Source organism: Strongylocentrotus purpuratus, unplaced genomic scaffold (assembly GCF_000002235.5).
Source record: "Strongylocentrotus purpuratus isolate Spur 01 unplaced genomic scaffold, Spur_5.0 spur5_scaffold_3, whole genome shotgun sequence".
Classification (NCBI taxonomy): Eukaryota; Metazoa; Echinodermata; class Echinoidea; order Camarodonta; family Strongylocentrotidae; genus Strongylocentrotus; species Strongylocentrotus purpuratus.
In genome coordinates, this window is record NW_022145609.1 from 14,335,526 (window position 1) to 14,360,930 (window position 25,405).

At 37.8% G+C, this 25,405-nt stretch overlaps 1 protein-coding gene across 1 annotated transcript in view; it reads right to left on the minus strand.

The window, feature by feature from the left end:
* The window catches only part of LOC594584 (deleted in malignant brain tumors 1 protein-like), a 34,003-nt gene extending 10,992 nt beyond the window's left edge, over window positions 1-23,011 (minus strand). The window contains exons 1-8 of the mRNA XM_030995762.1: window positions 22,890-23,011; window positions 21,823-22,001; window positions 21,030-21,257; window positions 17,493-17,822; window positions 10,890-11,147; window positions 7,248-7,574; window positions 4,885-5,211; window positions 3,144-3,470 (exon numbers count right to left, since the gene is read on the minus strand). Coding sequence (XP_030851622.1) covers window positions 3,144-3,470; window positions 4,885-5,211; window positions 7,248-7,574; window positions 10,890-11,147; window positions 17,493-17,822; window positions 21,030-21,257; window positions 21,823-22,001; window positions 22,890-23,011 — 2,098 coding nt within the window. The remainder of the gene's footprint in view (window positions 1-3,143; window positions 3,471-4,884; window positions 5,212-7,247; window positions 7,575-10,889; window positions 11,148-17,492; window positions 17,823-21,029; window positions 21,258-21,822; window positions 22,002-22,889) is intronic.
* Between the last annotated feature and the right edge of the window lie 2,394 nt (window positions 23,012-25,405).

Here is a 25,405-nt window from a genome sequence, read left to right on the forward strand (position 1 = left end):
TTTTGGGCGATGCTGCCCTCATTGTTCCGTCTTGTATATGGTCAAATGTCATATATGTCTTTTATGCGCTCTAACTGCCACATTTCTTAACAGATTTCTTTCAAATGTTGTATGGAGGTGTGTCTTAGTACAATCTACACATCTTAAGTGTTTGGTGATTCTGCCACCCGTGTCCCGCCTGTTATAGGGTGAAAGGGCATATTGTGGTCGCTGTCTTTTGCGCGCTCTAACTGCCACATTTCTTGACAGATTGCTTTCAATTTTTTTACAGAGATGCATTTTACTCTAATCTTCACATATTGTTTTGGGGGTGCTGCTCCTAGTCTTGACAATATTCTGAGCCACTGGTGGCGATCTCTACGTCTTCGTTTTATTTCAGGGAGGGGAGAGGGGATTTTTGGTACTCCTTCGAACATAAGAATGACACAAAATCGCTGCCACTGCCGGGGAATACATTCGCATTGCGCGGCAATACAGTTTGCTATATTTCTAGTTAGAGTAAGAAGACGATTCGTTGTACTGTTCTCGACTTTCTCCTAATCTGAATTCAGTTTCCACCCCCCTCCCGCGCAAAGCGCGGAAGCTTTGATGTTTCATTAAATCACTTTAGTGAAAGAAGACGATTCGTTGAACTATTTTCGACTCTTAATCCTTGTCTGAATTCAGTTGCCCCGCTCCCGCGCGAAGCGCAAAAGCTTCCATGTTTCATTAAATTATTAGAGAAAGAAGACGATTCGTTGTACTGTTTTCGACTCTTAATCCTTGTCTTGATTCAGTTGCTCCGCTCCCGCGCAAAGCAAGGAAACTGCCCATTTCATTACATTATCGCTTGAACACTTTTTCATTTTAAGTTTTACCTTAAGATTTTTTTTTGTTTTGTTCTTGTTTTTTTTTAGGCCGCCATCCTTGTCAAGCTTTGCTTATGATTGCGGTCTCCTGCACTTTTCCACCAGAATAGTTAGGATAATACTTTAAATTTATGATAATATGTTATGGAAATAATAAGTTTCGTTATTATAATTATGTACATATATTATGTAAAAAAACATTTTGACATGAAGAAATTATTGTTTGTTTATGTTGTATTATACCTTACATGTATATTATGTTATTTGTTATTCAGTTATATTTTATTTGGAAAAAATGCAGAAATAAAATCAAATCAATTATTAGAGAAAGAAAACGATTCGTTGTACTGTTTTCGACTCTTAATCCTTCCCGCGTTTAGTTAAGAAGCTTTGACGTTTCAGTAAATTATTAACGATTAACGATTAACGATTCGTTGTACTGACTCTTAATCTTGTCTGATTTTTCAAAAATGTTTCTTTGTCCGATAAAAAGTCACAGTTCGTAGGGAGAAATAAATTTGCCGGTCAACCGACATAATTCATCTCGCCGACTTCAAACTTCTGCATTGATATCGTACACGAGAATCTAGCAAGAATACCGACACGGCGGACCCGACACAGCAACACAATTATCAATGCGTATCTTTCTTGCTCCCTCGACGTGGCGGCTCCAACCAACATCCCCCTTTCTCTTACTCCCACCCTCTTTTCTCAGGCTCTTACCCCCCCCCTCTCTCTATCTCTCGTTTCTTTCACCTCCGTTTCTTTTGTTTCTTTTTTCTCTTTTTTTTCTTCTTTTCTCCTTTAATTTCTTTCTTTTTTTTCCCTTTCTTTCCTCTCCTTTCTCCTCTTCTTGTTTCTCTTTCTTTCTTCTCTTCTCTTTCCTTTTTATCCTTTCTTTTCTTTCCCTTTCCCTCTCCTTTTCCCACTCTCCCTTTTCTCATTTTCCCGACAGCAGCGCAATTTTACCGACAATATCATTAACGGTGAGGGTGTCGCACACCCCCCCCCCCCTTTAGCGACGCCCCTGCCCAACACAATGAACGAAAATGTCCATCTCTGTTATTTGGTTCATTCCTAACACACCTTGTTTGGTATACAGAAGCCCATGTTTGTTGTGCACAGTACGTGTGTGCGGACATCCATCTTTGCACGTTCCACTTTCCAAACTTTATTAATTTGTTGGCCTTGGTATTGGTCTTTGAGTTTTAAAGAGAAGGTTCATTGATTTTAAAAACTAACTTTAATGTCATTATCGCAAAGGTGACACTTTGATTGGCCAAGGTTATCAAAAGCCAATGCTTGGAAACCTTCGAAGTAATGCTTATTAACGATTACAAAACGCTTAGATACAGCCCCGACATAGCACCTGAAAAGGTCCCCGGTCGCTGCTGAGATATGACGTCACATGTTGAACATGATGTACACAAGCAGACGATGTCCCATGACATCTCACACAATTTCAGTGCCTGTTTTGTCATCTTTTCGTCAGTTATTTATCTTACTTCAATACCCTCAAGCGACATGTTTAATCTATTGCCTCACTCTTAACCCCGCGCATGGTATTATTTTCATGGAAAATGCAAGGATAAAAAAAAAAAAAAATCCGTCGCTTGTAAACAAAATAAGACGCCATTGTATTTTCAGCTGCATACACCGCGGCATGTTCGGCGTTTCAAGAGGGAACAAATGACGTCCATGCTATCATTCCGGTGGTTTTTTAATTTGAAAGTATGGTTTCTTTGATTGTTCATTAACCCATATCCTGTGTATTTACAAACAAAAGAATTTAGTTATCAGAATGGGGGTCATATCCCTTTTTGAATGGTGTAAAATTCCATCACATTTATATACACTAAACTCATTATAATTTGAGAAATTAAAGCATTGCCATTATGTTCATTCTTTATGGGATGTCGTCTGCTTGGGCAGGGTTGGTTCATATTGTGACGGCATGAAAACATCGTTATTTTTCCGGCGAATCTCTCGCATATCCCAGATGCTGTGGAGGTTGTTTTATTTGTATTTTTATAAACCACCCGATATGTAGTTGACCTAAAACTTGCATGATGGCCATCTGTAAGCTCACCAGTTTCTGGTAATACGCTATTTGCCATATTTGTGATTTTCTATGAACCCGCACTTTAAGCCTTGGCCTTTCTAGCCAACAAAGTCAATGCGTTGGTTGTTAAGCTTGGGCATGGCTGCAACACTCACAATATATATAACGTTTAAGCATAATTCCGGAAGCATTTCATAGAGTTTGATTGAAAATATGGATTGTTAAAAACAAACCTCCTGAATAACAAATAGCGCCCGCATCGTTTATATGATCACAGTAATCTCCGATCCCTGGATGAGCACAGTCTGCTAGGTTGTCTTCAGTTCCCTCACAATTGACATACTTTAGAAGAATACGCCCAGAGCCCTGACCAAACCTAGCAGATCCCGGTGCCTCCAAGGCTCCATCAAACCCTAGCATTCTACAAACCACCCTGGCGCCTCTCAGATCCCAACCGACATCACAGATAGTTCCCCACGATCCATCGTGCAGTACCTCTACTCTGCCTTCAGCATCGTTAGATCCACCGACAAGATGAACTTGAAATAGATTCGGATGGGCTAAAAACGAATTTTTGACAAGTGTTAATCGTTTTTACCAGTGAAAGGATATAATATTTACACACAGGTTTAGCAACTTTGTTGGAAATGATTACATTGCGAAAACGTAATTTTTTTCAAAAAAATTATTTACTTTTCGATATCATTTATTTAAAGAAATGAACACAACACATATGTTCTTTCTTATAAATACGAAAGTCTCTTATATTATATTATATTATCTTATAAAATATAATAAAACTTGTCAAATCTTAGCTATGCCTACATATATCAATGCTGTAGTGTACTATTAGCCTTTTCCCATTGCCTTGACCTTAGCCTTGATGATTCAAAGCGTTTTTACTTTTTCTAACAATCCCAAGGCAATTTCATTAATTTTACTTTGTTTAAAGTAAAATTGTACTTTGGTTGCTTTGTCTGATAATAGATTGTTATGAAGGCAATACCAATTCTTCATGTAGGTGAACATAACATATCAAGAGAATGTCCCTCTTGCAACAAATCCTAAGAGACCAACACAATGTCCCTCCTATGACAGAAGAAGTGCCCCGATGTAAAATCACCCCTTTTTTGTGGCCCTTGTTTTTCGTCATTCATGTCAGCACACATGCCTTTCTTTATAGACAGGTATACATCTATGTTTATGTGCTTTGTTTACTACTGATTCCAGTTAAGGCGAGGCGTCAAAAATAAATATACCAGCCAGCGGCAGCTAACTGCACTTGTGCGTCCTGGCTGCATTTTTTAAATTAGCTCAGCCGGCTACCGCTGGCGGTAGGAAATGGCATTCAAAAGCATGCTGCCGCCTTTCGAATGGAAACCAAGCCTCAGATCCCAGCCTGGCGCAAGCCGGCTGGGCTAATAAGTGAAAAATAATTGCTCCAGCCAGGCTTCGGCCGTAATTGCAGCCTCGATGCGCCAATACGTGAGGCGGCAGCCTGCTGGTATCGATATTTTTGACACCTCGCCTAAACACATTTCATTCCATTGAAGGGGAAACAATACGCAAAATAGATGGCGCGAAAAAAACTTCATATGCGCCACTAAAACGGAAGGTAAAAAGGCATTAGGAATCATTTTGTGGGAAAGTGAAAGCAACAATTTTTTAGAGCTCTTTCGCAGTGCGCTTTGTCACAACATAATTGAATTAATGTTACTTATAAACATCTCATTAAAGGGTTCAGATAATAACAAGAAGAAGAGAATGTCATCGTCATTTCCAAACTTTATTAATTTGTTGGCCTTGGTATTGGTCTTTAAGTTTTAAGCTTTGGCCTTTCTAGCCAACAAAGTCAATGCGTTGGTTTTTAAGGTTGGGCATGGCTGCAACGCTCACAATATATATAACGTTTAAGCATAATTCCGGAAGCATTTCATAGAGTTTGATTGAAAATATGGATTGTTAAAAACAAACCTCCTGAATAACAAATGGCGCCCGCATCGTTTATATGATCACAGTAATCTCCCATCCCTGGATGAGCACAGTCTGCTAGGTTGTCTTCAGTTCCCTCACAATTGACATACTTTAGAAGAATACGCCCAGAGCCCTGACCAAATCTAGCAGATCCCGGTGCATCCAAGGCTCCATCAAACCCTAGCATTCTACAAACCACCCTGGCGTCTCTCAGATCCCAACCGACATGACAGATAGTTCCCCACGATCCATCATGCAGTACCTCTACTCTGCCTTCAGCATCGTTAGATCCACTAACAAGATGAACTTGAAATGGATTCGGATGGGCTAAAAATGAATTTTGAAAAGTGTAATTCGTTTTTACCAGTGTAAGGATATACTATTTACTCACAGGTTAAGCAACTTTTCTGGAAATGATTACATTGCAAAAAATGAACACAATACATATGTTTTTTATGAATACGAACATCACTTTTGAAATATAATAAACCATGCCAAATCTTAGCTACAATGCTGTAGTGTATAACCCCTTTTCCCATTGCCTTGGCCTTAGCCTTGATGATTCAAAGCGTTTTTACTTTTTCTAACAATCCCAAGGCAATTTCATTAATTTTACTTTTTTTTGTAAAATTGTAGTTAGGTTTCTTTGTCTGATAACAGTTTGTTATGAACGTAATACCGATTGTACTTGTAGGGGAACATAACATATCAAAAAATGTCCCTCTTGCAAAAAATCCTAAGAGACCAACACAATGCCCCTCCTGTGACAAAAGAAGTGCCCCGATGTAAAATCACCCCTTTTTTGAGGCCCTTGTTTTTCGTCATTCATGTCAATATACATGCTTTTTTGATAAATAGGTATACATCTATGTTTCTGTGCTTTTTTCACTGCTAATTCCACCCCCCCCCCCCACCCAGTACAAGTACAAGTCAAATCTGGCTTTTATAAATTATATTTAATGTCACCTGTGACAAAAAGCGTCCCATCGAATTAAACACATCTCATTCCATTGAAGGCGTAAACAATACGCAAAAAAGATGGCGCGAAAAAAGCATCAGATGCGCCACTAAAATGCAAGGTAAAAAGGCATTATTAATTTTTTTGTGAGATAATAAAAGCAACAATTTTCTGAAGCTAGTTCGCAGTGAGCTTGGTCACAACATAATTGAGTTAATGTAACTTATACACATCTCAATAAAGGGTTCAGATAATAACAAGATGGAGAATGTCATCGTCATTCCTACGTTCCTTAAAAATAAGCTTTTGAATTGCATCGGTATAATGTTAATACTGAACCACTAAAATAGGATAACATATGTATAGTTTAAATGGCACTATCGAATTTTCAACATTTTAAAGAAATCTAAACTTTAAGATGCTTTTTTAATTTCCTTGACAAGATTTATCCTGGTATTCACGAATATCGTTTATTGTTCATTCTAATTCGAACTCTATACCGCTTGATTAAATTGCTCCCTTATATATTCCTGCGTCAAATGCCTAAAATGACTTTGAATATTTGCCCCCTGTCATCATAATAAGTCTGGGTGGAGGGGATGAAGACAATATTGTTTTTACCCGAATGCCATAATTCCTAGCTACGCCAACTGTTGCTGTGCAACCTTGCATGAGATCTCCTATTCACCACCTTGCCATATCAAGTAAAAAATAAAAAAAAACCTTAGATTGTATGTTGAGCCTAACAAGAAATTAAAAGAAGACAAGGGCATTGATTTTTTAAGAGATGTCATACATCCTTTGATGATACTAAAATACAGTGCAAATGATTTATTAGCCCAATGCGAGCTTCAAATCAAGCTTTGTTAAAGATATAGTCCCATGCAACTGATATGTGAGGCAGGAGCGCTTGAAGTCCCTCTTTATCAATTAGCCCGATTCGCTTGCTCACCAGCCATTTACATGTGTCCAGGAAATCGATAACAAATATAAATAAAAGTAGGAGGTAATAAAAAGGGATTATGAAACTGAATATTTGTAACAGTTTTCCGACCCTTCCCATCTCACTGAAAATATTTCCATCAATATTGTTATTTATTTCATGTAGGCATTGCCTACATTTAAAACACGGCTTGTTGGGTATAAAGAAGCCGCTGTTTTTTTGTCTGTTTATGTAGGTGCGGACATCCATGTTTGCACGTTTCATTTTCCCCGACATTATTTATAATTGGGCCTTGGCCTTGGTCTTGTAGTTTAAGCCTTGGCCTTGCTGGTCACCATTGTCAATACCTCAGTCACAAGGTTAGGGAATTCACTGCAACACTCATATGTGTAATGTTTAAACAAGAAATTTCGGAAGCATTTAAAAGAGGTTGATTGAAAGTATGGCGTTTTAAAAACATACCTCCTGAATAACAAATGGCGCCGGCATCGCGTCCATGACCACAGTAATTTCCAATCCCTAGGTGAGCACAGTCTGCAAGGTTATCTTCTGTTCCTGTACACCCGACATGAACTAGAAGAATACGACCAGCGCCTTGACCAAACCTAGCAGATACCGGTGCGTCCAATGCTCCATCGAACCCCAACATTCTGCAAACCACCCTCGCGTCTCTCAGGTCCCAACTGACATCACAGATAGTTCCCCACGATCCATCGTGCAGTACCTCTACTCTGCCTTCAGCATCGTTAGATCCACCGACAAGATGAACTTGAAATAGATTCGGATGGGCTAAAAACGAATTTTTGACAAGTGTTAATCGTTTTTACCAGTGAAAGGATATAATATTTACACACAGGTTTAGCAACTTTGTTGGAAATGATTACATTGCGAAAACGTAATTTTTTTCAAAAAAATTATTTACTTTTCGATATCATTTATTTAAAGAAATGAACACAACACATATGTTCTTTCTTATAAATACGAACATCTCTTTTAAAATATAATATAACTTGTCAAATCTTAGCTATGCCTACATATATCAATGCTTTAGGTTACTATTAGCCTTTTCCCATTGCCTTGGCCTTAGCCTTGATGATTCGAAGCGTTTTTACTTTTTCTAACAATCCCAAGGCAATTTCATTAATTTTACTTTGTTTAAAGTAAAATTGTACTTTGGTTGCTTTGTCTGATAATAGTTTGTTATGAAGGCAATACCAATTCTTCATGTAGGTGAACATAACATATCAAGAGAATGTCCCTCTTGCAACAAATCCTAAGAGACCAACAAAATGTCCCTCCTATGACAGAAGAAGTGCCCCGATGTAAAATCACCTCTTTTTTGTGGCCCTTGTTTTCGTCTTTCATGTCAGCACATATGCCTTTTTTTGATAGACAGGTATACATCTATGTTTCTGTGATTTGTTCACTGCTGATTCCAGTTAAACACATTTCATTCCATTGAAGGCGGAAACAATACGCAAAATAGATGGCGCGAAAAAAACTTCATATGCGCCACTAAAACGGAAGGTAAAAAGACATTAGGAATTATTTTGTGAGAAAATAAAGCAACAATTTTTTAAAGCTCGTTCGCAGTGCGCTTTGTCAAAACATAATTGAATTAATGTTACCTATAAACATCTCATTAAAGGGTTCAGATAATAACAAGAAGAAGAGAATGTCATCGTCATTCCTACGCTCCTTAAAATAAGCTTTTGAGTTGCATCGGTATAATGTTAACACTGCGCCCCTAAAATAGGATTACATATTGTATAATTTAAAATGGCACTATCGAATTTTCAACATTTTAAAGAAATCTAAACTTTGAGATGCTTTTCTTTGACAAGATTTATCCTGGTATTCGAGAATATCGTTTATTATTTATAATAATTGGAACTCTATACAGCTTGATTAAATTGCTCCTTTATATATTCCTGTGTCAAATGCCTAAAATGACTTTGAAGGTTTGCCCCCTGTCATCATAATAAGTCTGGGTGGAGGGGATGAAGACAATTTTGCTTTTACTCGAATGCCATAATTCCTAGCTACGCCAACTGTTGCTGTGCAACCTTGCATGAGATCTCTAATTCACCGCCTTGGCATATCAAGTTAATAAAGCCTTATATTGTATATTTGGCCTAACAGCAAATTAAAAGAAGAAAAGGGCACTAAGTGTTTAAGAGATGTCATACATCCTTTGATGGGACTAAAATACAGTGCAAAAAAGAATAAGGGGTTTCCTACATGATTTAATAACCAAATGCGAGCTCCAAATCAAGCTTTGTTAAGGTATAGTCCTATGCAACTGATATGTGAGGCAGGAGCGCTTGAAGTCCCTCTTTATTAATTAGCTCGATTCGCTTGCTCACAAGCTATTTACATGTATATCTAGGAAATCGATAACAAATATAAAGTAGGAGGTAATCAAAAGAAATTATAACACTGAATATTTGTAACAGTCTTCTACCCTCTCCTAACCCACTGAAAGTATTTCCATTAATATTGTTATTTATTTCATGTGCACACAGATAAATAAAAGGTGTTCTTGGGGAGTAAAGCGAAATTAGAAATATAGGGCGCCTCCTAGTACACTTTTTAAGGAGTAAAGCACGGAAATACGCATGGGTGTATATTTGAGGGATGTAATTTTACACCTTATTTTAATAGTCAGACGAGCACTGATTGGTCAGTGCATATGTGCACGCGCTACAGCAATGGCGCATCGTGTCGATATATGTACTGCCAAATGAAGGACAATTAGCATAATTTACATATTTCAGTCATGTTAGGGTAATTATCATGTTTCATTTGGGCATATTATTTGTGTGAAAGTTATCCGATCAAGAATAAGATGTTGTACCGAAGGTTATATTCAATAATTTAATGAAATAAGCAGAAGTGTTGTTTTACTAACTAGTACACAATTGTCTTCTTATACGTACAAGTTAAGGGAAGATATTCAGTAAGGCATGATTGTGTTACATTACATTACAATTGAACCGATACGTCCAGCCATTAGTTAGTTCTTACAGTCTGCACTTGTGTTGAGTTCAAATTAACTGTTGTTTAGGTAAGCATTAAAGCCTTTCGACATATAACTCAACATTCTGGTCTGATTTCTTTAGAGCGGTGAAACGTAGAAAAAAAGGTGAGAATCAGTGTTTAGGTGATTCCATTACAATTGAACCGGTACGTCCAGCCATAAGTTAATTCTTACAGTCTGCCCTTGTGTTGAGTTCATACTAACTGTTGTTTAGGTAAGCATTAAAGCCTTTCGACATATAACTCGACATTCTGGTCTGATTTCTTTAGAACGGTGAAACGTAGACAAAAAGGTGAGAATCAGTGACTGTTAGGTAATTACGAAGCATGGATGATTGATTGCTCGAGGGATGATCAATTGGTTGATGCTGTGCATAAGAAGGGTGTAGATTAACTCCCCAAAGGGTGCGGAATCGATCATAAAGGGTATAAAATTCAACCCTACGGGTGTAAATTTTAACCTATTTTTCATGAAAATGGAACCAAAAGGTGTTAAATAAGCACAATTGGGTGCAAATTTCACTCCTTAAAGGGAGTACAATCACAACCTTGGGGTGCAGATTGGCACCTTCTTATTAAAAAATAAATAAATTATTCCCTACATTGGGGAGAAAATTTACTCCCTGAGGGGTGTCACTTATGCGACAAGAAGTTAATCCCTATAGGGAGTCAATTTACACATATTTTTCTCTGGGTGTAGGCATTGCCTACATTTAAAACACAGCTTGTTTGGTATAAAGAAGCCCATGTTTTTGTCTGTTTATGTAGGTGCGGACATCCATGTATGCACGTTCCATTTTCCCTCATTTTTATTTATGATTGCGCCTTGGCCTTGGTCTTGTAGTTTAAGCCTTGGCCTTGCTGGTCACCATGGCCAATGCCTCAGTCGCAAGGTTAGGGACTTCACTGCAACACTCATATGTGCAATGTTTAAACAAGAAATTTTGGAAGCATTTAAAAGAGGTTGATTGAAAGTATAGCTTTTTAAAAACATACTTCCTGAATAACAAATGGCGCCAGCATCGCGTCTATGACTACAGTAATTTCCAATCCGTATGTGAGCACAGTCTGCCAGGTTGCCTTCTGTTCCTTCACACTCGACATGAACTAGAAGAATGCGACCAGAGCCCTGACCAAACCTAGCAGATACCGGTGCTTCCAATGCTCCATCAAACCCCATCATTCTGCAAACCACCCTCGCGTCTCTCAGATCCCAGCTATCATCACAGATAGTTCCCCATGATCCATCGTGCAGTACCTCTACTCTGCCTTCGGCATCATTAGATCCACCAACAAGATGAACTTGAAATGGATTCGGATGGGCTAAGAATGAGTTTTAAAAAGAGAAATTCGTTTTTACTAGTTTAAGAATACAATATTTACACACAGGTTAAGCAACTTTTTTGGGAAATGATTACATCGCGAAAACGCATGTTTTCAAGAAAAGAAAATTACGTTTTGATATCATTTATACAAAAATGTAAACATAATTTTGAAAAAAATAAAAACGAGTATCTCTTTTAAAATGTACAGAACCATGTAAAATCAAAGCTATGCCTATGAATATCAGTCTTGAAGTGCATTGGCTTTAAGGCGCCTTAAGACCCATTCTTTCTCATCACCTTGGCCTTGGCCATGTGTATTAAAATCTTTGATATTTTTTAGCAATGCCATGGCAATTTCAATTCATTATTAAACTTAGTATTTTCACAAATAAAATTTAAAAAATAGTTTGGTCGCTTGTCTGACAACAGTTTGTTTTACCATTTTGACATGTAGGTGAACATAATAAGAACATCCTAAGAGAACAACACAATGTCCTTTCTGTGACAGAAGAAGTGTCCTGACGTAAAGCCACCGTTTTTGTGGCCCTAGCTTGTCCTCATTCATGTCAATACACATGCCTATTTTGATAGATAGGTCTACATCTATGTTTCTTTGCTTTGTTCATTGCTGATCCCCCACATTCCTAAGTACAAGTCAAATCTGGCTTTTATTAGTGATATTTAATGTCAACTCTGACAAAAAGCATCCCTTCCAACGATATAACATATGCCCTCCTGCATGGAACTAAAATCGACCCGGTCGGCACTCGAAGGGGACATTTAAAAAAATGTAAAATAGAGAACGCGATAAAAATGTGCGCCTCAATACGTCGGTTAAAAAGCATTAGGAATTATGTTTTGAGATAATGAAATCAACAGTTTTCTGAAGCTCGTTCGCAGTGTACTCTGGCTTAAGATAACTTCAGGATGTCGTCATTCTTACCCCGCTATTTAATGTAACTTTTAGACAGCTCTTTAAAGGGTGCAGATTAAAAAAGAAAAGAAAATAGAGAATATCATCGTCATTCCCACGCTCCTTAAAACAAGCTTTTAAGTTGCACCAGCCTGATGTTTATATAGCGCTCCCAAAAAAGGATTATTACATATAGTTTAAAATCTCACTTCCAAATTGTTCAACATTTGAAGGGAATCTTAACTTTGGAATGCTTTTCTAGTTTCCTTGACAAGATGTATCCTGGGATTCGAAAATATCATATTTCAATTATTATATTTCGACCTCTATACCGTTCGATTAAATTGCTCCCTTACGAATATTCCTGGGTAAAATGCGTTAAATAACTTAAGAGGTTTTCCCCATGTCAAATACAAATAGTTTGAGTGGAGGGGGTGGAGACAATTTGTTTTACACAAATGCCATAATCCCTAGCTACACTACTGGTTGATGTGCTACATTGCATGAGACCAATGATTTACTATCTTGGCATACCAAGTAAGAAGCCTTAAATTGTACATCGAGCAAAAGCAAATTAAACTAGACTTTAATTCGTCACTTTGACGAATTAGGTGATACGTAAGCTATTTTTGTATCATGAAAGTGTGCCGATGATGATCTAATGATAATATTCATAAATACGATAATGACGTTATTGATGATGAAGATTTTTTGGTTTTAAATGACGATGACCATGATTAAAAGTGGTATAGCGCCCCCTTCAGGTGCTCGATAGAGAATTGTTATATGATTAAACTATTAATTTACTAAACAATTGCAGAGCCTACCAATCATTGAACTGATATTTCGACGCACTACATACGCAACATAATGAACAAGTCTAGACTGGAATGTAGTATCAATCACCTCCCATAGGCATAAGACGCATATTAAGCAAAAATCTAATGACGTCATCAAATTGGTAATAATCTTGTGAAGAATTGTCTCAGCTACAACATATCAAAATTTAGAAGAAAATTGATCAATATTTGCAGAGATACAATCATTTTCCGTAAATATGTTGACGTCATAATATGCAAATTCGTATTTTGAGTTCCAAGGTCAATATGATTATGTAAAAATATACTTAATGGCCAAATGAGACATGAAATAATATCTCCGACTCATACTCTATCTAAATATGAAGGGAAAAAAATGGCAGTCCTTATTCATCCCGATGTACTTTTTATAGGCATGTTTTTGCCCATTTCTGCTATATAATACATAAGCTAGCAGGCACGGATATTTATCTTCAACGGACGCTCATTCTGTTATTAATAGTGATAAAGAGATGAACATGGTCTCAAATTGTTCAGAAAAATATGAGGAATATCCTGTCAAAAAAATTAAGGGGTAATTATTTTTCGTTCGGCCATGCGAACGAAAACGCGCAAAAATGCGTGTTTTGCGCGATTTTTTATGAAATGTTTATAATGGCCTGAAACATATGCAAAAAAAAATTCAGATGATTTGGAGCAATTTGAAATTTTACGCGCGCGTTAACGCGCGCAGAAATGCGTACGCGCATTTTTGCGCGCATTCATTGACCTGAAATTGACCGGACGGATATTGATCTTAATCCTGATAATTATAAATGAGAAATTCCTTTCCGTTATGAAGATATGATCATAAGTTGATTTTCACAAAATGGCGCCTGGATGACGTCACGATAATTTTGACTCTCTAAAAAGTCACGCAGTTCAAAGTTAGACTAAGATCTATAATCATGGCAAGTTTCATGATAATGGCTTTATTCAGTCATGAGATATCCTGCGAACAAATTCGAGGAAGAATAATAATAAATAAATAAATAAATAATAATAAAAATCTTGACGAAATCAAAAGGTGATACGTATATTTCATACGTATCACCTAAAAAGAAACGAACATCGAAGGTTTAAGAGCAGTGATAAATCTCCCGATGATACTAAGATACAGTTCAAAACAAAATAACGGGTGTCCTTAATTATTTATCAACCAAATTTGAATGCAAGCTCTAAATCAAGCTTTGTTAAAGATACGTCTCTCTTTATCAATTAGCTCGATTCGCTTGGGAAAATGTATAATATGAATGTGTAACGGCATATCATATATGTGTACAAACATTAATAGGTATATGTTCTTAATATGCTTATCGATTGCTCATCGTCACTCTTCGAGGAAGAAAAATGATAAACCATGGCTGACTAGAGCTATTTAGAAGTAAATTAAAATTAAATTGTATGTTAAATTATTAAAAACAAACTTTGGTGAAGATGATTTGAAAAAAATATAGGACGTATACAGATATTCTAACTACAGTTTTGAGGAATTAAGAGAGGAAATATAGTGCTTTATTTGAAATGTATAAAGATGATACAATGCAAACATGGAAGTCAATAAATAAGCTATTAAAGAGTGGCAACAGTAAAGTAAAAACGTCACATGGAAAAAAGCTCTGTGTTGATTATAATGGTAGTTCGAAAGTTGATTGTAACCTCAAGAAAAAAAAATATCAGAAGGCTTTAATGATTTTTCGATAACTTTGGGCCTAACCTTGCTAAATATATTATTGGTAATGATAATGATGTTATTACATTCAAAGATTATTTTAGTGATGGAATAGTTGACTCTTTGTTTTGGGAATCAGTTACTCATTATGAGGTAAAGGACTATTTATTAACTTTGAATGTAAAGAAAGCTCGTGGCTTTGATGATTTTCCAGCCTTATTTAATTAATTGCAAAACCATTAGCTTATATTTATAATCAGTCATTATTGAACAGTCTGTGTTCCAAGAAGTAATGAAAGCAGTCAAAGTTATACCAATTTTTAAAAAGGGGGAAAGAGATGTCCCAGGCAATTATAGACCTATTTTAGTTTTGCCTCTTTTGGCCAACATATTTGAGAAATTAGTAAACAAGAGGCTACTTGATTATTTTGAAAGGAATGATGTCTTGCATAAGCACCAGTATGGTCTCCGTAAACATTTTAGAACTAAGTTGTCTTCAATTAATTTGGTTAATGAAATGCTTAAATCACTGAATAAGGGCAGTGTAACACTTAATTTATTCCTAGATTTCTAGCGAGCTTTTGATGCAATTGATCACGCAAAATTGGCTGGTAAACTAGAACATTATGGAATAAGGGGTCTGCCTCTTCAGTGGTTTAAAGATTATCTTTTTAGTAGATTACAGTTTGTGAATTACGATGGACATAGCTCATTGGGACAGATTATAACAAGTGGCGCTCCTCAGGGTTCCGTGTTGGGACCTACACTGTTTTTGATGTATATAAACGATTTGCCAAACTCAACAAATTATTTAGATTTTAGACTTTTTGCCAATGATTTATGCTTGTTTCATACATTTCAACCGACTAAATTTGATTGATATGGATATAGTGAATATGCATCTTGAAAAGGTGACCATCTGGTGTAAGGTGAATAAACTCACAGTGAATCTCTTAAAGACTAATTATTTGTTAATATGAGAGAGTAGGTAATGAGTAGTAACTCAAGAGGTACTAAAAATAGCAGAGACGGAAATAGTCCGGGTTGATGTTGCAACATTTGTAATCGAAAAGATGTAAATACGAGTTATAACGTTTAGTCATAACCGATATTTAGGGAGCAAAAATTATTTATTCTGTATCAACTCCATAAACTATCTATCTTTTGCTGTATGTATTAATTATAGATTGATAAATTGCCGCAGTCCTTAATTCAGTATTCAGAGTGTGCCTAAAATAAGGACAACGAAGGGTACATTTTCAATGTCAATCAGAGGCACATGCTTTTTGAATGATCTACCCCTATCTGAACGGGAGAAAGCATCAGTGTCCTGCTTTCGTACACCTCTTAATTGTTGTAACTTTGAACCGAGGTGTCTTACTTTTTTGTATATAATATGTTTATATAATTATATAATTCTTTATCTTTTTATTTAGTGTAAAATACCAAAGCTTTGAATTTAATCACAGAACATATTTTAGCCTAGATGTGGAATAGTTTGTAGCTTAAGTATGTATTCCATAGTTATTAATATTCATTCATTAGATTCTCATTCATATTTGTGATACTTTTGTGTGTGTATCAGACAGGCGCGTACGCAGGATTTTTCTCAAGGGGGGGGGGGGGGGTTTAACATTTTTAAATCGGGCCGAAAATTTCGCATCGACTCAGCCAGCCGCTGAATAAGCAAGGGGGGGGGGGGGGTAAGAGGACACTTTTCTTTTTTTTTTGGTCGCCAAAAAATCGCAACGACTCAGCCGGCCGCTGAATAAGCGGGGGGGGGGGGGGGGGGGGAGGGGGGCGGGGAAGGGGACAATTTTTTTTTTTTTTGGTTTCGAAATTTGACAATTTGACATTTTCCTCCTTGGGGGGGGGGGGGGTAAGGTCACCTTTTTTAGGTCAGCCATGGGAATATTTTTTTTTTTTTCATTAAGAAAAAAACAAAAACAAAAAAACAAAGGGGGGTGTTTTTTTTTTTTTTTTTTTTTTTTTTTTTTTTTTTTTTGGGGGGGGGGGGGGGGTTTATACACATAATAATACCAAAGGGGGGGGGGGGGGGGGGTTAACACCCCAAACACCCCCCCCCCCCCCCTGTTTTCGCGCCTGGTATCAGACACGATTAACATTTAATGCTATTTTCTGGTCCCATTTGTCCTTTCAATGTTAAACATTCACATTGCTTGTTATATTGCAGTACTTTTTGTTTGGATAATAAAACTTCAAACTTAAACTATTTACATGTATGTTCAGGAAATCGATAACATATATATATGTAGTAAGTTATGAAAAGGGGCTTATGAAACTGAATATTTGTAACATTTTTCCACCGAGGGTTACAGTGATTCAGCTCACTTTTTGCCCCCCGCATCACACGTGACGCCAAATACTTAATGATAATAGTCAATGCCTTGGTCTTTAAGGTTTGGGCCTTGACTACAACACTCATATATAAAAAATTTAAGGAAATAATTATGGAAGCTTTTCATAGAGGTTGAATGAAAATATAACTTTGGTGAGAACACTATTTTTGTGTGTGTGACAAATTCTTGATTTTTTTTCTTCATGGCCGACCCCCACCCCCCCCCCCGTGAATCCGCGCCTGGATATACCCCTCATAGACAATTTCTTGTACATGGATTGGTTAAGAGAACTAAACGTAATCAGACATACTTCTAGAAGACCAACCCCATAACTATGTTTTTAAATTCTAGCTGTGACGTCAGACGAGGAAACGCTTTCACAATCCTCACTTTATTTGCGGAGGTCAGCTTTTGTGCGCACAACCGATTGATCAGTCATTCCCATCTCCTCGGGCTGACCAAGGGGAAAACAAATGTACCTGTGTTTAAATTCAAGCGAAGGAGTAACAGTAATTTGTTGACATTGATGCCAGTAACTTACCTCCGGAATAACAAACAGCGCCCGCATCCCTTGTATGACTGCAGTGGTGATATTCAATCTCTGCATGAGCGCAGTCTGCAAGGTTGCCTTCTGTTCCCTCACACTTGACATAAGCTAGAAAAACAGGACCAGAGCCCTGACCAAACCTAGCAGATCTTGGTGCGTCCAAGACTCCATCAAACCCCAGCATTCTACAAACCACCCTAGCGTCTCTCAGATCCCAGCTGTCATCACAGATGGTTCCCCAGGACCCATCGTGCAGTACCTCTACTCTGCCTTTAGCATCGTTAGACCCACCAATCAGACGAACTTGAAACGGCTGAGGATGGGCTGAGGAGAAAAGTATTTTTTCTTCTAAGTAATGAAATAATTCTGATCATTGCCAGAGCTACTAATGAAAATTAATTAATGTGTAAATTGTCATCAATTCGATGTTTTCTCTATGTACCGTTCGGTTGAAACAAGCCTAACACAAAGTTGTCATTCTTTATAATTTTATTGGAAAGAAATCGCTAATATATCCAGAGGAAAAAACTAAGCAGCAACTTCAATGTAATTTCGCTGGTGATCTGGTCATATATCAGCAGTAAGAGTTTTTCTATTCCACTGTCGAAAAGAGAAAATGAAAAGCAGTCTACTCTACTATTTGAAATAAAAATCATTAATATCAAATTCAGTGTTTTAGAATTAGTGCTCCTTTAGTCTACATAGATTGACTAAAAACCTTTTTATCCGTTGAATATGGACCAAAGACACCTATAATAACACCGTGCAGATTGAGTAACAATTGAAGAAAATAGGTTTAGAATAAAGAGATATCATTTCGCTGCGTACAATTGCGAAGAAACAGTACAGATAAAGGAAATATTGATATTGGTACAAGCAAAAGTAATCTATTATTGAGTTTTTTTTTTATTTAGTTGTAAACAAAATTGATTTCTGTAATACGATATAAACCTTAAAAACTCTTATGTACTATAATACTTAAATACATATATAGATTAAAGCAACTACAAAACATAGACATTTCAGAAAGTGGCAAGAGATAAAAAGCGAAAAAAATCGAGAAAAGTATTCTAGTGCAGAAATTGAACAGCAAAGACGTTGTTATAGTAGATCCTGCAACCAAGCAAGGTGGCAGTGAAGGAAGGCGGTGAGTTCATATGAGAAATATATAGCCTCAGGAGTTAAGAGGTATGCAAGAGCCTTCTGGTCATATGTAAACTAAAAAATAACAACTCCGGAAAGTGTCTGTAATTTAACCAAACCTGATGGGAGTAAAACAGAAACGGATCAGGAAAAGGCTAAGGTTTTGCAAGATTTCTTCTCTTCAGTTTTCACGAAAGAAGATTTACAAGATATCCCTCTCCCTTCAGATGTTGAATTTGACACTCCACTAGACGACATACAGATTACGTCAGGAGATGTGTTTGAACTACTGCGTAGACTTAAGCCTAATAAATCTCCGGGGCCTGACAATATACATCCCTGTCTACTTAAAGAACTAGCAGATGTGTTAGCTCTACCGATTTATGTGCTGTTCCAAAAGAGTCTTGAAAGTAGAGAGTTTCCCCAAGACTGGGAATCTGCAAATGTTACCCCGATTTTCAAGAAAGGTAACAAAAGTTATAGGCCAGTTAGTCTAACAAGCATTATTTGTAAAATGATGGAGAATCTTGTGCGTAAGCAATTGCTTGACCATCTCATGACGAATGATTTGATTTCAGTTCACCTGCATGGGTTTGTAGTTGGTCGGTCTTGCATCACCAATCTTTTAGAGGTGTTGGACCAGTAGACATAGATTTTGGATGATGGAGGCACAGTAGATGCCATATATTTGGATTTCATGAAGGCGTTCGATACGGTGCCTCACCACCGGCTGCTTCTCAAATTTGAATCGTATGGAGTTCGTGGGAATGTACTTGCATGGTTAGAGTCTTTTCTGAGTGGACGGCAGCAAAGAGTAGTGGTCAGAGCAAGAAGTTACCTGGTCAGAGGCAAGCAGTAAGTGGGGCAAAGTCCTGAGTGGAGTGCCGCATGGCATTGTGTTTGGTCCGTGTTTATTTTTGCTATTTGTCAATGACCTTCCAAAAGTTGTCGACTCAAATATTTCAATCTTTGCAGACGATACAAAGATGTATGTCCGTGCTGATACTGCAGATTTAAGAAAGTAACTACAAGAGGATCTGTCGATGGAAGAATGGGCTGAGAAATGGCAGCTTTGCATTCATCCTGATAAGTGTACTGTTTTAAGGCTTTGGAAGTTACCGACAGAAGCCTCTACAGACTATTGTACGAAAGAGGGGACAGACTCTGTTACAAAAGTAGAAAAGGACCTAGGTGTCCTTGTACATTCACAACTATCATTTAAAGATCACGTTTCCCAAACAGTTTTTAAAGCAAATCGAGTACTTGGAGTTATCTGTAGGACATTTATGTACCTCAATACTGATAGTATGCCGTTTTTGTTTAAAGGCCTCGTTAGGCCCATTTTAGAATACGGACAAGCCGCATGGTCCCCATACAGATTAGGAGAACAGAGGATGTTGGAAAGCATACAAAGACGTGCAACAAAGGCTATTCCTTGCGCTTGACCAAACTCAAACTACCAACTCTTGTTCACAGGCGTAGAAGGGGGGACATGATCGATGTGTATAAGTACGTGAATAGCTTGTACACTGTGCAAGAGATTCCCTTTAAGATGCGTACAGAAGATAGAACTCGAGGTCACTCTAGAAAGCTTGAAAAGATATATTCAAGGCTAGATATAAGAAAATACTTTTTTTAGCAATAAAGTCGTGGAAATGTGGAACGGTCTCTAAAAAAACGTTGTGGCAGCTGGGTCGGTAAAATCATTTAAGAATGGACTTGATAGTCACTGGTCAAAGAATGCAAGCATTTTGTATGAGCCGGTCTAGGTGTTGTCTATTGACTCATGTTATTACACAACCTCCTCCCTCCACAAGTAGCAGTAATCATGGAAGAATCCTGGATCAATGAACAGGCTTAGACCTACAACATCGTGTATTAAAGTAAAGTAAAGTAAGTTAATAAGTACTTCCTCCTATAATGTGACTTCCCGGTAAAAAATATTTGTTGGACAAATATGAAAGATCATATAGCTATAGAGAAAATGCCTATTTTTATATCAAAAGGTTGTTTGTACACAATAGCTTAAAACGGAGAGGTAACTTATTCTTCCTGAGTAACTCGAATCCCTGAATGATAAGAATAAGAACACTAATTTTTGGGGGGACAAATTCATGATTTTTTTTCTTTATGGCCGAAATACGAAGGAATAAAGAATTTAGAGTTACTGCTCCATTTTGTGTTTAAAGATCAGCTCAATTGTTTTATTCTGTAGAATACGGACCCAGAAAAACCTACCTCCGGAATAACAAATGGCACCTGCATCCCTTGTATGACTGCAATCGTAATTAAAACAACTGATCCCTCCATTCTTTCCATATCTGCAAGAGAAACCTTTATTTCCTGCAATATGAGCACAGTCTGCAAGGTTGCCTTCTTTTCCCTCACACCCGACATTAGCTAGAAGAATACGACCAGAGCCCTGACCAAACCTAGCAGATACCGGTGCTTCCAAGGCTCCATCGAACCCCAGCATTCTACAAACCACCCTCGCGTCTCTTAGATCCCAACTTTCATCACATATAGTTCCCCAGGATCCATCTTGCATGATCTCTACTCTTCCTTCGGCATCGTTAGACCCACCGACAAGACGAACTTGGAGTGGATTCGGATGGGCTAAAAATGAATTTTAAGAAACGTAATTCGTTTGTAATAGTGTAAGGATATAATATTTACACACTGCTTTGGCTACTTTTGTGGAAATGATAACTTAGCGAAAATGTCAATTTTTCTGTATCATTATTTCATTTCGATATCATATATTTAAAACAATAAAAAGAGTGCAGCTTTTTTCATAACTACGAACATCTCCTTTGAAATTGTATAAACCATGTCAAATCATAGGTTTGCCTACTTTTTACCAGTGTTGTAATGCATTGGCCGTAAGAAATAAATATACATATGTTGTTGTGAGTACGGATTCTTATAAGCAATATGATTGCATGTTAGCCAACATTCAAGAAATGCCTAGAAAATAGTCAAAGTCAAATGCAGTCATAAAACTATCACTATCACTTTTCCAAATGGAAACGTCAGATTTTAGTTATTGATTTCGTAGCAATGATAGAAAAAAGTACTTGTATTACTATATAGGCTCAAAATATTTTGTTGTTTGCGATTTGAACAGAATGCAATTTATAATTACGAATATTCGTTTCCTCATGTCCAGAAGAGTTCTTACCTCCTGAGTAACACACGGCGCCCGCATCCTTGTGGTGCCTACAGGAAAACTCCTCCCTTCTAAAACAGTTAGCCAGGCTGTCGTATGTTCCCCAGCAAAGGATACCAAAAATATCACCAGAACCCTGACCAAACCTGGCCGATTGTGGTGCGGCCAGGGCACCGTCGAACCCCAGCATTCTACATATTACCCTTGCGTTTAACAGATTCCAGAATACATCACCACAAACGGTCATCCATGATCCACCGTACAAGACCTCCACTCTTCCTTCAGCATTGTTGGAGCAATTTATAAGACGTATATCTGGTAGAAGACTGTCGTTGAGTTTCCGCAAAATTGTATTTATTTTGTATATATCCAAAGTGGTTCATTGTGACGCAGAACGAAAATAAGAATTAACCTTTTTTTCTGAAACGGATCGATTGCCCCTCGATTAAATTGAAAACATGATAACTACAATCAGATTGTTTTGATCGGACAACTGTATAACTATTAGAGGGGTTGCTAGACCTTTTTTTTTAGGGGGGGGGGCAGGGTTTAATAATATTTTCAGACTGCTGACATTTGTCCAACAAGCTAGGAGTTTCTATGAGAGATTGTAATCTCTTTTAAATGTGAAGGAATTCTTCGTGGAATAACAAGAACATGAAAGATATAGGTTGATGGGGTTTTAACAAAATCGGACTTAGCTCAGGTCACTCACAATATTGTGTCTGGTATTGCATGGAGCCTTTCGACAAGATATCACGCTAATGATACCCAAAACGACTGGTTGAAGTTGACTAGACACTGGACCTTTAATTATAATAATAATACGACAAATTTACATAGCGCTTGTGACATGAAAGTTTTAATGCGCTGTACATAAATCAAGATTACTTCAAGAAAATCAAAATTACTATTAAAACAAATTAACATTACTTAAATTACCAAGAAGATCAAATATTGCTAACATCATTAAAGAAATTAACATAGCATGTAAATTCCTTGGTAACTTAACATATATCATCTGGTATACATGGATAATATAGACTTGGCCATTTTTAATAGGCTCTCGAATTTCCTACCTTACGCGGAACGTATGGACAAAGGCGTAAGCAGGACCACTCCATCTAGCTACACTCAGCAGGATCAGGATTCCTTTAGACATTTTATAGTAAAGAGCCGTTGGTAGAAGAGGCGGAGCCATTTATCGTACCTATTATACGACATGGTACAACACTCTTAGAGAACTAGCCTGCCGGGTAACCAAGGGCTGCAAGTAGCTACGTTCATCAAGTAGGGTATGAATCGCCAATGTAAGATCTATAAAGGTTGATGTGGGTCTGGACTCACCACAAGCTGACGAGTTCGCTGTAGCGTTCAGGTCCTACATTCATAAAACTTACTACGTCTAGTTGCCAACTGCAACTATGTACTCGTAGTACAATAGCCTAGGTAATTAATTGACAACTAGGTTAGTAAGGTTTGTGCATATGGGTCAAGCTAGGTTTCCATGCACGACCAAGACGATAATGTTTTGCTAGATGTTTGGGAATACGTAATATCATGGACTCTTCTTTTTCTCGTCGAAACTGTGAAGTCTTAAAATTTCCCTCGTTTTGATAATAACCTCGTTTTTTATGGTTATGGATATGGTTCGACGTAAACACCTTAAGTAGCTCTTTTTTTAGATTAAGCATAATAGGAAAATGAACACAGATTATGAATCAGATTATGTATTGTAACTGTTTTAGTCTGTGCTAAGCCACAGGAGATATCTCTCCCATGCTCAACCGTTTCAGGTTGATTATGACAATGTACTTGTTTGCATAATTTCTTCAATATTACATTTGTATTATAAGTGGAAACTAATTCTTCCCTTTCATCCTTTCTCTTTGAATTTGTGTATGTAATATACGTATTAGCATATAATAGCGGCGTGAGTTTGTTGGGAGTGTTCAGTGCAGTTTATCCTTTTTCTTGCCGCCTCTTGGACACTGTTCTTGTGAGAAACGGCTGGGATCAGCCAGGAGCTGTGCCTCAAAGGTTCTTTTATGTCAAGAAATTCCATGTTCGGTAAATAATAACGACGATATTGTAACTTTTTTTTACTAGTTGTCGGTAACCTCCAGGGAAGCACGTCTCAGAAAAACGCATCAGCCTGAACGAAGGAAAGTCATCGCATCGACGTATACGAGTTTCAGATGGGTTGTCACGCAAGTCATAAACCGACGTGAGTTGTGTTATAGCACTGGAAGTGCAGCAGAAACTGTAGTTAATTCTTATCTCATCTGTACTTTCGCTTTTGAACGAATGTGGATTTATATCAATGGCCTATGATGGCGAATTTCCTAACTTGGTGTACATTAAAGGCATCATATTCCATTAAATATACTATATATAGGCCTATGGAGTGCGGGACCGTCCTGAAATGCAATGTCTAGCTTACAAGTCAATACCCAATTGTTTGTAAAGTGGTCTCACTTCCTTCTCCTTTCTCTTTCCCCTCTCATGCTCTTTCCATTTCTCTCAAGTTAACTCGCAGCTTTTCCTGCCTGATTTCCACTTTTTTTTTATTACAAAAAAATATGGTAGCGTCAAGTTTGATATTGCAAATGTATATCTCATCTGCACAATCTACCCGTGGATTTCCACGGGACTCTCTAATGTGTATATAATTAGTATACAAATATTGTATATTTCGTCGTTCAATATAAGACAATAAATGAACCATGTATTTCATAAGTATATTTCAAGCTGAAATATCATGACACGAGGTAAAATTTGAATTTTGGAGGTGAATATATGTTATAGGGAACAACGAATTGTATGCTATGTATGTTTAATATGATTCAGGGTACATTTGTAATCCTTTGGAATAAGGGCCTCCCTTAAAGGCCCGGTCACACAGAGAGGAAGCATGGGAAACGCACGGCCAGCGCATGGGGAATTTGCAATTTTGGCCAGTGCGTTGTCGTGCGCCCAACTTTTGTCGAAGCTACAGCGAGCTGACACCAAATGCATAGCGTGTTGCTAGCGCGCTGAGCGCATACAGGGCGCATACAGACCGTACACAGAGCACACATGATAACAACTTCCACGAATGCACAGCGTGTTGCTAGCGCGCTGGACGAATGGTCCACGCATGCACCGCGTTCTACGACGCACGACCCGCGCATTGGAAATCGGAAAAGGCCGTCTGCCTAACTTTTGTCATGATTTTGGAAAAGCGAGCTGACAAAAAAAAAATGCACAGTGTGTGGCTAGCGCGCTGTGCGTATACAGGGCGTGTGCTCCGCGTATGTCTGGCGCTGGTCTACCGCGCTCCACGCATGCTGGCGTGCCTTTGGCGTGTATATTCATGCGTCGAGCTCCGCGCACACTTTTGAGCATGCTCAAAAAAACCCGACGCACACAGCGAATGACGACGAATGCATAGCGCTGGTCCAGCGTTGGTCCAGCGCGCTCGACGAACGAGTAACGAATGATGACGCACGCCTAGCGAACGACAACGCACTGGCCCAAATTGCAAATTTCCAATGCGCTGGCCGTGCGTCCCCTCTGTGTGACCGTGCCTTTACATGCGCCAAGCTAAGATATT